The sequence below is a fragment of the Rana temporaria genome, chromosome 2 (genome assembly GCF_905171775.1).
Source record: "Rana temporaria chromosome 2, aRanTem1.1, whole genome shotgun sequence".
NCBI lineage: Eukaryota > Metazoa > Chordata > Amphibia > Anura > Ranidae > Rana > Rana temporaria.
This window is the reverse complement of record NC_053490.1, coordinates 188,270,060-188,285,280: the sequence shown is the minus strand read 5'-3', so window position 1 is coordinate 188,285,280 and position 15,221 is coordinate 188,270,060. Positions and strand designations below refer to the sequence as shown.

General features: G+C 43.6%; 1 protein-coding gene across 1 annotated transcript in view; it reads right to left on the bottom strand.

The window, feature by feature from the left end:
- TMTC4 (transmembrane O-mannosyltransferase targeting cadherins 4) overlaps positions 1–15,221 on the bottom strand; it is a 132,736-nt gene that overhangs the window by 44,702 nt on the left and 72,813 nt on the right. The window contains 2 exon segments of the mRNA XM_040336162.1: positions 4,788–4,867; positions 7,861–7,992. Of these exon segments, the coding sequence (XP_040192096.1) occupies positions 4,788–4,867; positions 7,861–7,992 (212 nt within the window).

Genomic DNA, 15,221 nt, shown 5'->3' with positions numbered 1-15,221 from the left:
GCCGTCCACCCCGCAAGCAGTGCCGTCCACCCCGCAAGCAGTGCCGTCCACCCCGCAAGCAGTGCCGTCCACCCCGCAAGCAGTGCAACAAAGGTCAGGCACCAGTAGGGTGTCCTCTCTGCCCCAAAGGGATAGGGGCCATGCCAGCCTTCCCTATGGCCTTCAAAACCCCCTGTGGCTGCCTTCGAATTCTGGAGCATCAAGTATCCCCCCTTTCACCGCCCAACCAGGTGTACAGGTGAACACCGATAATTTTGACACGATTGATTTTTTTCATTTAGTTTTTACAGACGAATTATTGTCATCTATTGTGGCCCAGTGCAATCTCTACGCTCAGCAATTTATTCTAAGCAACCCCGATTCCAGCTATGCCCGCCCCTTTCATTGGAGAGACCTGACCGTAGAGGAGTTTAAAATATTCTTAGGCCTGACCTTCAATATGGGTCTCTCAAAAAAAAACAAAGGGTACGCCTATTGGTCTACCAAAGCCATCCACCACATGCCCGTCTTCTCATCCCGTATGCCCAGATCCCGATACTTCATGATTCTACGGTTCCTCCACTATAATGACAACACCCAGTGCCCTCCCCGAAATGACCCTGCTTTTGACAAATTATTTAAAATTCGGCCACTTCTAAATTTTTTTTCTGAAAAATTCCCCCAGTTATATACCCCTCAACAAAATATTTCAATAGATGAGTCCCTTGTAAAATTCCACGGCAGGCTGGGCTTTAAACAATTCATCCCAAGCAAAAGGGCCCGATATGGGGTGAAGATGTACAAACTGTGTGACCGAGACACGGGGTACATCTACTCCTTCATTGTTTACGAAGGGAAGGACTCCCAACTACATCCCCCCGAATGCCCCGAATACATCGGAACAAGTGGAAAAGTCGTCTGGGAGCTCATCTATCCACTACTTGGAAAAGGATACCACCTTTACGTGGACAATTTTTATACTAGCTTGCCCCTGTTTAGAAATCTTTACCGGAGAGACACCCCAGCATGTGGCACAGTGAGAATAAACAGAAAGGGCTTCCCCCAAAAATTGGTGAATCAGAAGCTGAGACGAGGAGAGACGACGTCTTTACGGAACCAGGAGCTATTGGCTGTCAAGTGGAGGGACAGACGAGATGTCCACATGCTCACCACCATCCACAATGACACCTACGTGGAAGTCCCCAAAAGAAGCGGCCCAGTGCAGAAACCATCTTGTGTCTACGACTACAATTTATTTATGGGTGGCGTAGACTTCAATGACCAGATGATTGAACCCTATCTTCCCTCCCGAAAATCCCGTCACTGGTATAAAAAAGTGTCCATTTACTTTTTCAGTTTGGCCTTCTATAACTCTTATGTTATCTACAAAAAAGCAACACAGAATCCCGTTCCATATCTACTCTACCAAGAAGACGTTATCACCGCCCTTTTGTTCCCTGAAATGCCACCAGACATTCTTCGCACTGATTGCGTGAGCAGACTTCACGAACGGCACTTTCCTGACAAAATCCCCCCCCGTCGAACAGGTGCAGCCCGTCAGAAGAAATGTCGGGTGTGCGCCAGAGGAGGAGTCAGAAGAGACACAACAGTTTATTGTCCCGATTGTCCCTCCCAACCAGGCCTCTGTTTAGGTGCATGTTTCCGCCGTTACCACACTATTGAAAATTATTAGATAAACAAAATTCAAATTCCCTGTCATTTTCCTCCACACCCCTTATGCCACTGCACTGTACCTACCTCTGCCTTCTCCGTTACCGACCCTGGACTGTTTTATACGACCACGATTTTGCCTAATGCTAAAAATACCTCTGCTTTCTCTGGAACTGACCCTGGCTTGTTATACGACCACTCTTTTGCCTAACCCTAAACTGTACCTACATCTGCCTGCTCTGGAATTGACCCTGGACTGTTTGACCACGTTTTTTGCCTGCCCCTTGGATTGATCTTTTACCCTGCTATGCTAGTGGGAACACAGGAGTCTCACACATGTGAGGGGCTCCAGAATTGTTTTTCTGGATGAAAAAACTAATTTTTTAGTTTTCTCATTCCCAGATTAGGGTCTGGTTGCCCGGAGGCTTCAAAGAGATTTGGGTGGGAGAAGCCTCTACCCCTGTCCCCATTCTTTCCTGGCCTTACTACCAGGACCAATATTTTGGCACTGCTGGCTATGTACCGACTATGAACAATATTGCTGCCTGGACAATTCCATTCATTGTCGCTGACCACGTTCCTGCCTGCTGCCTGGATCAGGGCTCTCCTCCTGTGGACAATTGCACTACTAAAAACACAGGTAATCCTTTTTTTTTGTACCCATTACTCAGCAGAATGTATTTTAGGGTGTAATTCTTGGTATGTACATGCTGTGTTAGAAATATGAAGGGCCTTCAAAAATGTGATAGATTGTAAGGAAATTGGATGTGTAATTTGTGTCCCTACAACACCTGATGGTGCTTCTTGGATGTTGGGTCTCTATGTGGCCAGGCTGTGTAAAAGTCTCACACATGTGGTATCGCCATACTCAGGAGGAGCAGCAGAATATATTTTGGGGTGTAATTTTTGCTATGTACATGCTATGTGTTGGAAATATCCTATAAATGGACAACTTTGTGTAAAAAAAAATGCGTTTTCATTTTTTTTCCACATTTTCCAAAAACATCTGCAAAAAAATGAACTGTTCAAAAGACTCATTATGCCTCATAGATTATACGTTGGGGTGTTAGCTTTCCAAAATGGGGTCACTTTGTGGGCGTTTCCATTGTCCTGGTGCTCCAGGGCCTTCAAAAGTGTAATAGGTGGTTGAGAGATTAGATGTGTAATTTATGCTCCTAGAATGCTTGAAGTTGCTACTTCGGTGTTGGGCCTCTGTATGTGGCCACGCTGTGTAAAAGTCTCACACATGTGGTATCGCCATACTCAGGAGGAGCAGCAGAATATATTTTGGGGTGTAATTTTTGCTATGTACATGCTATGTGTTGGAAATATCCTATAAATGGACAACTTTGTGTAAAAAAAATGCGTTTTCATTTTTTTTCCACATTTTCCAAAAACATCTGCAAAAAAATGAACTGTTCAAAAGACTCATTATGCCTCATAGATTATACGTTGGGGTGTTAGCTTTCCAAAATGGGGTCACTTTGTGGGCGTTTCCATTGTCCTGGTGCTCCAGGGCCTTCAAAAGTGTAATAGGTGGTTGAGAGATTAGATGTGTAATTTATGCTCCTAGAATGCTTGAAGTTGCTACTTCGGTGTTGGGCCTCTGTATGTGGCCACGCTGTGTAAAAGTCTCACACATGTGGTATCGCCATACTCAGGAGGAGCAGCAGAATATATTTTGGGGTGTCATTTGTGGAATATACATGCCATGTGAGAGAAATAACCTGTTATAATGACAATATTGGTATGAAAAAAAAAAAAAAAAAAAAAATCTTAATTTTGCAAAGAATTGTGGGAAAAAATGGCAACTTCAAAAAACTAACTATGACTCTTACTAACTACCTTGGAATGTCTACTTTCCAAAAAGGGGTCATTTGGGGGGTATTTGTACTTTATTGGCTTGTTAGGGTCTCAAGAAATGAGAGAAGCTGTCAGTACTTCAGGTGTGATCAAATTGTTCAATTTTCAGAAATTGGTACCAAAGCTTGTAGACCCTATAACTTTCACCCAGACTAAATAATATCCAATTTTTTTTTTTTTTTTTACCAAAAATATGTAGCAGTATGCATTTTAGGCCAAATGTATGAGGAAAATTACTTTTTTACAAAATGATATGATAGAAATGAAGAAAAATTCATTTTTTTACAAAATTTTCGTTCTTTTTTCATTAATAGCGGGAAAAAAAAAAAACGCAGAGGTGATCAAATACCACCAAAAGAAAGCTCTATTTGTGGGAAAAAAAGGACAAAAATTTCATTTGGTTACAGTGTTGTATGACTGAGTTATTGTCATTCAAAACGTGAGAGCACCAAAAGCTGAAAATTGGTCTGGTTATTAAGGGTGTTTAAGTGCCCAGTTGTCAAGTGGTTAAAGAAGAAATTCTATTTTTTACTCTTTTTTTTATTGGATGTGTTATAGAGCAGAAAATTTTCAAAATTGTCGGTCATTCTTTGTTTCTAGCGCAAAAAACAAAAAAACAGGAGGTTATCAAATGCCACCAAAATAAAATTCTATTTTTGTGGTGAAAAAAAAGAACACATTTTATTTGGGTACAGTGTCGCACAACCACTCAATTGTCACTTAAACGCAGTGCTGTATTGCAAAAAATTGCCTGGTCATGAAGGGGGGGTAAACCTTGCCGAGGTGCAGTGGATAATCTGTACCTGTTCATCTGCAGTCTTCTCTCCTCCAGAGCCTTCCAAAGTGCACAGATCTGCTGACCTCTGACTTCCAGGAGGTGGGGATATGACATCACACACTGCACCTCACACAGGGGGGTCACTATTGATTGCCTGGTGTCTGAGAAAACTGTCAGATGTGACAGATGCAGCATACAGAAGGAGAGCAGCCAGGATCTATACACTAGGTTCTATGGATTGAGGCAAGTTCACTTCTTATGAGGATGCGCAAATTTATTTTTCCTTTCCGGGTTTTTATATCCACTTTAAGGTATTGTGACTGTTAATTTCATTTTGATTGTATTTCTTCTATTTTATAGGGCCATTCAAGGTCACAAAAAAAGTGATATTTGGCAGCAAAGAGCGTTGCGATTCATATGCTAAAAGTATGCAAAAAAAAGTCTGTCTTCCATATCATCGATTACTACTGTTAGAAATTAAAACCCATAATGTTACCTTACAGCCTCTCTGTAGAATTTAATGGCTTCTGTTTGTTGGCCGCGATCTGCTAAATTTTTACCTACATTGTAGTGCACCTGCAAATTTTAAAACATATTTCAATTTGACAATTCATACACTTTAAAAAGGTTAATATTTGTATAAAAAAAGCACCATAAATGATCAGACTTGTGATGCATATATTTATACACATTTTCATTGTCTGCTTTCTTAGAAACATACACTGCAGCAAGCGCACAAAGTAGCAAATAGTCCATGGTTAATGCATAAAAATTGTCTAAACTGACACTCACTCACTTGAGAGAGCTCCTATGAAGCACTCTTAGCACCACTAGACAGGATTAGAAGTAAAAAAAAAGCCTGTTTATTTGGCACACTTGTTTGATTATTTAACGGCTTAATTTGAGATGTGGTTTGGTGACCAGGAACATTGGCTGCTGCTACTATCGTCAGAAGAAGAAAAAAAAAATTTAAAAAACACTGTTGCAGAACTATAAAGATATAGGCTATTCTGTTGGAGAGTCTTTATCTTTTGCTCCCACAGCTAGGTTAGGTAAACCAAAAAAAAAGCCACAACCTGACTGCATTTTTTTTTTTTAATAAAATTGTGTTTCGCAAAATTATGACATGAAGTAAGCAATATTGCGTTCCAAATGTTTGCATACCTTTTTTTTTTTTTTTAATTCTTTATTTAAGGATAAGACACAGATACAAGCAGAAAAAGCAACTTCACAGTATCGATATATTGCAATGAGCATGTAAGATATAAATGATCGTACCGAATCGTTACAGGCGGGCAGGAAACACTTTTGTTCTGGAAACAAATTAAATAAAAAAAAATAAAAAGCCCTTTCTTTGTGCCATGGTTTTGTTTATGACACTGTAGCTGTCATGTCCTTCACCAGCTAAATAAATGTGTTTTATGTCCCTTAACTGAATGCTATTCATTATTCTACCACTATTCACAAACACATTTCAAAAATGGCCCTTCACAATATTTACTACAGCCTGTTCTTTAACTGTAACATTGTAAACACTCCGAGATAGACCCCCCAACTGATAAGGGCCATCCACCTCCAAAAATCAATGTATTTATGCAGTGGATAGCACAGGTGTTCATGATTTGCTGTGGCCTGCAGCCTGTACAAAATCAATGGCAGGCCTACAGACCCCACTGCTGTTCACATGTAACCACAGATCAGGCTGTCACATAAAATGAAAGGATTAAATGATAAAGATTTAAATTGTAACTCTTTGAACAGGCTTACAAGATGTACATACACTTACCTTAAAGTGGAGTTCCACCCAAAAGTGGAACTTCCGCTTAATCCATGTAATTTTTTTTTGGGGGGGGGGAGTGGGGGCTTCAGAAGTGTGCCTACATACAAGAAAAACAAACAAGGCGCCTCTAAGTGCAGAAATATAAAACTTTTAATATCCCCTAAAGGGGTTAAAAACACATGTAGCAGGTAAGTGTGTCCAGAAGATGTTCCAGTGGCAGGGCAGTCCCAGTCTGATGATAAAGCTTCCAGGGAAGTCCATAGAATAACAGCCAATTTGTGCTGTGAGTGTTTAGAAAACACAATGGTGATGGAGCCTGGGGATGATGTCAGAGGAAGCGAGACAAAAACCAGCATGGAACACAACCAGGAAGAGGGCAGGAAGTGTGTCATAGAGGCGGGGCACGTTTCGGAACAACTCATTGGTTCCTTCTTCAGCCAGTGACCAGGAAGAAGGAACCAATGAGTTGTTCCGAAACGCATCCCGCCTCTATGACACACTTCCTGCCCTCTTCCTGGTTGTGTCCCATGCTGGTTTTTGTCTCGCTTCCTCTGACATCATCCCCAGGCTCCATCACCATTGTGTTTTCTAAACACTCACAGCACAAATTGGCTGTTATTCTGTGGACTTCCCTGGAAGCTTTATCATCAGACTGGGACTGCCCTGTTTTATATTTCTGCACTTAGAGGCGCCTTGTTTGTTTTTCTGTTCCCATTAGAGATTGCTGGTCTCCCTGAGTGCTGCCTAAAGTGTGTGAAGATCTGCTACCCTCTCCAACACAGACTTTATCTGTCAGGATTCAAATTCTTGGAGCGCCCTGGATATACACATTTTTCTGCCTACATACAAGGATTTATATAGAAAATATCTCTACAAAAAAACTTATAGATGGTAAATGTTACACAGATGTAAAAAAAAACAAAAAAGACAAAAGCACCTATTGTTACATGAGTGTGAATGTGTATAGGCCCCATGTGCCAGTGAAAAAATGTGTGATGTGTGTTGCAGCACAAGGACAAAGGTTGTGTATGTGGATCATTGTCCATTTCCAGCTGTACAATTAACTTTTCCTTATTTCACTGTACAGCCTTGCACATGTACGAGAGATTTCATCATTTTCTCTTTATTAACTTCATGTCCTCGTGCTGCAACACACATCACACATTTATTCACTGGCACATGGGGCCCATGCACATTCACACTCATGTAACAATAGGCGCTTTTGTCTTTTTTTTACATCTGTGTAACATTTACCATCTATGAGTTTTTTTGTAGAGATATTTTCTATATAAATCCTAGTATGTACATAAAGGTATACACGTGTAGATCACCAGACACACATTTTCTCCTTCATTAGAGTTTTTTTTTTCACATGACACTCCCATTCACCGATTGGTTTGTCAACTAATTAGACACCATCTGTTTTCTCAGGTCTTCAGTCATATGGTCTCATTAAGGTTGTATATATATTTGTTATCATTTGTTGTATTTTTTTTAGCTATGACTAAGCACTAGTGTTAGTGTGAAACGTGTCAGTAGTTGGGTTTTATTTTATTTCACTTTGCTGTGACTTGTAGTGCTGTCCTTTTTTCAATAAAGGCTACAATTTGTTCAGAGTGCGGCTGTCCAGAGACAATCTTTGTTCCTGCTTTGCTCAGTGCAGTGTCTGCAACGGTGGATGTTCTTTTGGGTTCCCACCTGGAGCGGCTATTCCCCTTTCTACTCTAAGATACCTGGGTCATAATCAGAGGGGTAAAATACTGTGAATTAAACAAATCAGTAAACTTACTTTAGCATTCAGTGGACAAACAAAAAGGGCACTTTGAAAGAGAAGTTCTTCAGATTTCCACTGGTTACTTCTCTGTACACAGCGTATTATGTTGGTGGCCAAAAGTCCCAATACTGTCAGAGTCACTAGTTTCTTAAAGAAAAACACAACAAAAAACCCCATAAATCACAAAAAACAAAACACATTATCTTTGCTAAACAATGACAATTTACACGTTTTCTTAAAATGTTTACAAAACTTGACACAAATGCCAGATTTAAAGCTTCACGACCTCTGGAAAAGTGTAAATCAAAATTATTATGTCAAGATATACCAATTCTGATATTTCCTTGTAACCATTGGGATTTATCGACCTTTTGAATCTCTTTAAGAATCATGCATGGCTGCAACTACTGATATAGTATTTTTGTAAAATTGTCCCTTCCCCTCCTCTGTTTTAATCAATAAATTGTTATATTTTTATTATATCTCTGCTCAATCCTTGGGTACCGAGATAGTCCAATCTTCTCTATTTTGGCCAGGGGCATCCCCTCCTTTCCAATACTAACCATTGTGGATGATGGTACCTGCCCCTACTTAAAGATTACCTCAATTGAGGCACACCTTCAAACTACATATACAGATAGCACTAGATTGAGTGCCTAATTTGTAAGTGCAATACCTTTTCTGTTATATCAAACACGTTTAAAATGGAGAACACTAGTTCCTGTGTGCTCTTTTTGCTCCCACGTGTACCCTGTTCATATCCGAGACCTACATGCTTGTATATGGAAGCAGTGAGGTTGCCTTTGGGAAATAGACGTGTGAGTGCTGCCAGCATTGCTGCAGAGGTTGAAGGTCAGCCTGTCAGTGCTTAGACCATACGCTGCACACTGCATTAAATTAGTCTGCATGACTGTCACCCCAGAAGGAAGCCTCTTCTAAAGATGATGCACAAGAAATCCAGTAAAAATGTTGCTGAAGACAAGCAGACTAAGGAGATGGATTACTGGACCCATGTCCTGTGGTTTGAGGAGACCAAGATCAACTTATTTGGTTCAGATGGTGTCAAGCATGTGTAGTGGCAACCAGGTGAGGAGTACAAAAACATGTGTGTCTTGTCTACAGTCAAGCATGGTGATCTGGTGCTGCATGAGTGCTGCCAGCACTGGGAAACTACAGTTCATTGAGGGAACCATGAATGCCAATATGTACTGACACATACCGAAGCAGAGCATGATCCCATCCCTTCGGAGACTGGGCCGCAGGGCAGCATTCCAACATAACGGCCTTGCTAAAGAAGCTGAAGGTAAAGGTGATGGACTCCAGTGGCAACCTGTGAAGCTCTGGTGAACTCAATGCCCAAGAGGGTTAAGGTAGTGCTGGAAAATAATGGTGGCCACACAAAATGGACAATTTGGGCCCAATTTGGAGATTTTCACTTTTGTGTACTCACTTTTGTTGCCAGCGGTTTAGACATTAATGGCTGTGTGTTGAGTTATTTTGAGGGGACAGCAAATTTACACTGTTATACAAGCTGTACACTCACTAATTTACATTGTAGCAAAGTGTAATTTCTTCAGTGTTGTCATATATACTAAAATATGAGGGGGTGTACTCATTTTGTGAGATACTGTATACACACACACACACACACACACACACACACACACACACACACACACACCTTTATGGGAATTAACAAATCACAGTATTCTGTTAAAAAAGAGGTTTACATAGGGTCAAGCCTTAAATGTTTGCCAAGTCAGGTATCTGTTTGATCCCAGGCACAATTTGTTTTTTCCACTGGTACATTTCCAAAAAATGGCATTTGGAAATCCCAGTATGCCCACTTTAATGCCTAGTTCTTTATTTCCTTGCGCTGCCTACATACATCATAGTATGGGGCCTATGTCAGAATCAGTAAATAAACACTAGTTTGGTTAAGCCACAGTTGCTTAGAAAAAGCATACCATGTTTCCCCGAAAATAAGCCTGGGTCTTATATTAATTTTGGCAACAAAAGTCCCAGTAGTGTTTATTTTTGGGGTAGGGGTTGTCATGTGCCGACTTCTCTCCCCATCTCCTTCCCTGCCTGTCAGGAATCCCCAGCGGCAAGTGGAACCATGTAAAAGTGGCTTCAAAACTCCAGATTGCACTGTATTACAGTATCACACAATGAAAACGGTACCTTTCTGTAATCTGTGTGTGAAAAAAAGGGATTTTTAATACAGCTTACCTGTAAAATCCTTTTCTTGGAGTACATCACGGGACACAGAGCGGCATATTCATTACTATATGGGTTATATGGAGTACCTTCAGGTGTTGACACTGGCAATCTCAAACAGGAAATGCCCCTCCCTATATAACCCCCTCCCATAGGAGGAGTACCTCAGTTTTGTAGCAAGCAGTATGCCTCCCAAAATGGTCCCCAAAAAGAGGGGTGGGAGCTCTGTGTCCCGTGATGTACTCCAAGAAAAGGATTTTACAGGTAAGCTGTATTAAAAATCCCTTTTTCTTTATCGTACATCACGGGACACAGAGCGGCATATTTATTACTATATGGGATGTCCCAAAGCAATGCTCACAATGAGGGGAGGGAGAACATCTCCAAGACAAAAGGATTTAATTTAGAGAAATACTCAAATCATAATAAATCCAACTTAGTTGAGAAAAATAATCTTAAATTTTAAATTTAACTCAAAAAAGAGGAGCCCCCGGAATCCGAGGGTCTCAAACTGCAGCCTGCAGCACTGCCTGCCCAAAGGCTGTATCAGACTTCCTTCTTACGTCCAACTGGTAGAATTTTGTAAACGTGTGGACAGAAGACCAGGTTGCCGCCTTGCAAACTTGAGCCATAGAGATCTGGTGGTGTGCTGCCCAGGAGGCGCCCATGGCCCTAGTAGAATGAGCCTTTAATGATACTGGAGGAGGCAACCCTTTCAAGCCGTAGGCCTGAGTGATTAATTGCTTAATCCACCTAGAAATGGTGGACTTTGCAGCTGCCTGCCCCTTCTTGGGCCCATCCGGTAATATGAACAGTACATCTGTTTTCCGGATCTTCTTTGTAGCTTTAAGATAGGCCTTCATGGCCCTGACGATATCCAAGGTATGCAGCAACCCTTCCTTTCTGGAAGTAGGTTTAGGGAAGAAGGATGGTAATACCAAATCCTGGTTCAAATGAAAACTGGATATAACCTTCGGTAGGAAGGAAGGATGAGGGCGGAGAACGACCTTGTCCTTATGAAAAATAAGATATGGTTCCTTACAGGATAAGGCCGCCAGTTCCGATACTCTTCTTGCGGAAACTATGGCGACCAAAAATACTAACTTTCTTGTCAGTAAAACCAAAGGAATTTCAGCCAACGGCTCAAACGGTTGTTTCTGTAAACTTGACAGAACAAGGTTTAAATCCCACGGGCAAAGCGGGGATTTAACTGGAGGTTTAATACGTAAGACCCCTTGAAGGAAGGTCTTAACCAGCGAGTGGGTGGCCAGCGGCCGCTGAAACCACACTGACAGAGCAGAAATCTGTCCTTTGATTGTGCTTAATGCCAATCCTTTATCCACTCCTAGCTGGAGAAAACTTAATACTCTATCGATGGTAAATTTGCGAGAAAGCCATCGCTTGGACTCACACCAGCCTACATAGGCCTTCGAGACCCTGTAATAAATCACCCTAGAGACCGGTTTCCTGGCTCTGATTAGGGTAGAGATTACTTTCTGAGACAGACCTCTACCCCTGAGAATCAGGGATTCAGCTTCCAGGCCGTCAAATTTAGATGCCGTAAGGCAGGGTGGAGGATCGGACCTTGCGATAGCAGGTCTGGCCGTAGAGGAAGAGTCCAAGGGTCTCCCACTACCATCCTTAAGATTAGTGAGTACCATGCCCTTCTGGGCCATGCTGGAGCTACCAGGATGACTGGTATGTGCTCCACCCGGATCCTGCGCAGCAGGCGGGGTAGTAACTGGAGCGGGGGAAACGCATAAAGAAGTTTGAACCGATGCCAAGGGCAAACCAACGCATCGGTTCCGCAGGCCATCGGATCCCTTGAGCGGGACATGAACCTGTCTAGCTTCTTGTTGAGTCTCGATGCCATGATATCCACGTCCGGCACTCCCCATCTTTGGCAGAGTGCTTGAAAGATTTGTGGATGCAGAGACCATTCCCCCGGCAAAAGAGTCTGGCGGCTTAAGAAGTCCGCCTGAAAGTTGTCCACTCCTGGAATGAATATTGCCGATATGCAGGGCACATGAGCCTCTGCCCATAGGAGAATCAAGCTCACCTCTCTCTGAGCGGCTTGACTCCTGGTTCCCCCTTGGTGATTTATGTATGCCACGGCCGTGGCATTGTCTGATTGAATTCTCACCGGGAACCCCTGCAATTTTGACGTCCAAGCCCTGAGGGCTAGTCGAGCAGCTCTGAGCTCCAAGATGTTGATGGGCAACTGCTTCTCTGGCGTTGCCCAAGTACCTTGGCGAGTGCAACCATCCAAAATTGCTCCCCAGCCCGTCAGGCTGGCGTCTGTGGTCACTATCTTCCAAGCCACTGGGCTGAAAGACTTCCCCTTCAGTAGATTCTGAGGGTCTAACCACCAACACAGACTTTGTCGGACTCTTGATGAGAGCGGCAACGGGATATCCAAGGCCTGTGGCCTTCTGCTCCATGCTGACAGGATGGCTGCCTGCAGGATGCGAGTGTGGCTCTGGGCGTATGGTACCGCCTCGAATGTGGCCACCATCTTGCCTAGTAACCTCATACATAGGCGAATAGTCGGTTCCTTCTTGCTTAGAACCAGTAGGATTAATTCCTTGATGGCTTTGACCTTCCTCAGAGGTAGAAACACTCTTTGTTGTTCTGTGTCTAATCTCATGCCGAGATATTCCAACTGCCTTGTGGGCAGGAAAGCTGACTTTTCTCGATTTAGGACCCAGCCGAACTTCTCGAGGTATTGGACCGTGAGGGCCACTGCTCGCTCCAAGCCGGGAGACGAGTGATCTATGACTAGGAGGTCGTCCAGGTATGCTAGGATCGTGACCCCTTGGATCCTTAGTTTGGCTAGGATTGGAGCTAGGACCTTCGTGAACACCCGGGGGGCCGTAGCCAACCCGAAGGGAAGCGCCACGAATTGGAAGTGACGCGAAGCCACCATGAAGCGTAGATATTTTTGATGTGGCTGATAAATTGGAAGATGAAGGTAGGCATCCTTTATGTCTATGGACGCCATGAAGTCGTCCTTTTGGAGTGTGGTAGCTGCCGACCGCACGGATTCCATCCGAAATGAGCGGATCTTTAGGTATGTATTTACCATCTTTAGGTCCAAAATTGGCCTGACATCTCCATTGGACTTCGGGATGATGAATAGGTTGGGGTAGAAACCTAGCCCCTGTTCCAGGACTGGTACCTCTACTATTACTTCCTGGGAAAGTAGATGATTTAATGCCGACATTAATGCGGCTCCTTTCTCCGGATCGTTTGGAATCCTCGACTCCTGGAAATGAAGAGGAGGAAACCTTAGGAAATCTAATTTGTAGCCCGTGGCCACGGAAGACCGTACCCACTCGTCGGGAATGCTGGCTTCCCAAACCTCTGAAAAGAGTCGCAGCCTTCCCCCCACCTTCGTGGGTGGGGGCGTCCCTTCATAAGGTCGGCTTGGGGGCTGGTTTTGCTGGTTTGCGAACCCACTGCTTTCTGCCTCTAGCAGCCTGTCCTTGTGATTTGCTGTTGAAGCCGAAGTTTGCTTTCGCAGGAGGCCGTCGATACTGTTTGGCATTAGAGGGCCCCTGCCCAGGGGAGTACTGTCGTTTAAACGCAGGCCCCTGAAACTTCCTCTTAGTTGGCAAGAGAGTACTTTTGCCATTTGAAATGGTTTGAATGTATTTATCTAGGTCTTCTCCGAAGAGTCGTCCTCCATGGAAGGGGAACCCTACCAGGAGCTTCTTGCATGGGGGCTCGGCCTCCCAGCTTTTTAACCATAAGAGTCTTCTCATATGGATAAGGGATAACGATAAACGTGACGCTTGCTGGATAGAATCCTTAATTGCGTCTACTGTAAAACATATGGCCCTAGGGACATCCGAAAATTCTTCTGCCTGCTGGGCAGGAATAAGTTTAAGCATCTGCTTAACTTGATCCGATAATGCTTGAGCAACCCCAATCGCAGCCACGGCTGGCTGTACTACTGCCCCTGCAGTAGTGAAGGAGTTCTTAAGTAGTGCTTCCAAGCGTTTATCAACTGGATCCTTGAATACCTGTATGTTTTCTACAGGGCATGTTAATGATTTGTTAATACATGAGATGGCTGCGTCCACTGCAGGAGTAGCCCATTTCTTGGAAAATTTATCTTCCATAGGATATAGGGCAGAGAATCTTTTAGGTGGTAAGAAGATTTTATCTGGCTTGTTCCAATCTTGGAACAAAACTCCCTCTAGTAGAGGGTGGATCGGAAATACTGCATTGCTTTGAGGCGCCCTCAGTGAGCCCAAAGCTGAAACCGTAGACACCTGGAGATCTGGTACTGGCAAGTTGAATGCATTATGGACCAAGTCCGTTAAGGCTTGAATCCACCAGCTCTCCCCTTGGGAGACTGCTCCAGACTCCTCTGTATCCGGATCTTCGATCCCTGAACCTACTTGGTCCTTGTCCAAGAGGTCGTCCAATTCCCATGAGGAAAGGACCCCCTCTTCTGAGGGTCCGCGCTCGGGCGACAGAGATCTAATCCGTTTACTGCCCCGCATAGCTGTGGCTATCATTTTTCCCATTCTTTTCTCCATCTCTCTTAAAGAGGTGAGTAATACCTTGTCCGTGACCATCTTAGGGTTGGACTGACCCGCGCCAGCTCCAGCCCCAGATCCCGATGGCCCCAAGGCTCCCTGTGGGGAAAGCAGCGGCATAACTTTGTCCGAGACCTCAGACTCTCTGGGGGAATCCCCACCTCTTGTACCCTCTGACCCGGATGCCATGGTACAATACCGAGGTACACCTGCTACCTATTGGTATTTGGAACTATAAAAGTTAATTGCCCAAACACCTGTTTGGGGGATAAAAAAATGCTTCCTCTCCCCTAGATGACTTTTCTTTTTTTTTTTTTTCGTTTTTGTTTCAAATCCAGGAAAGAAAAAACATTCTGTCCCCCTGAGTAGTATTGCAAAGAAAAACTATGAGATGGAAAAGAAACAGCCTATTTCTAGGCTTGAAAAACAGTCTTCTGAAGACTGCAATATCCTTTCTGGCCACTGTGTGTCCTCGGCGCCCCGTGCTGCCGCTCTGGTCTTTCTTCCTCAGTTCCAAAGTATTGAATGGAACAAACAAGGAAGGGCCGCCCCTTCCTTAAGCCACTGACCCGCCCTTCCCCCCCAGCAATCTCAAACAGGAAATGCCCC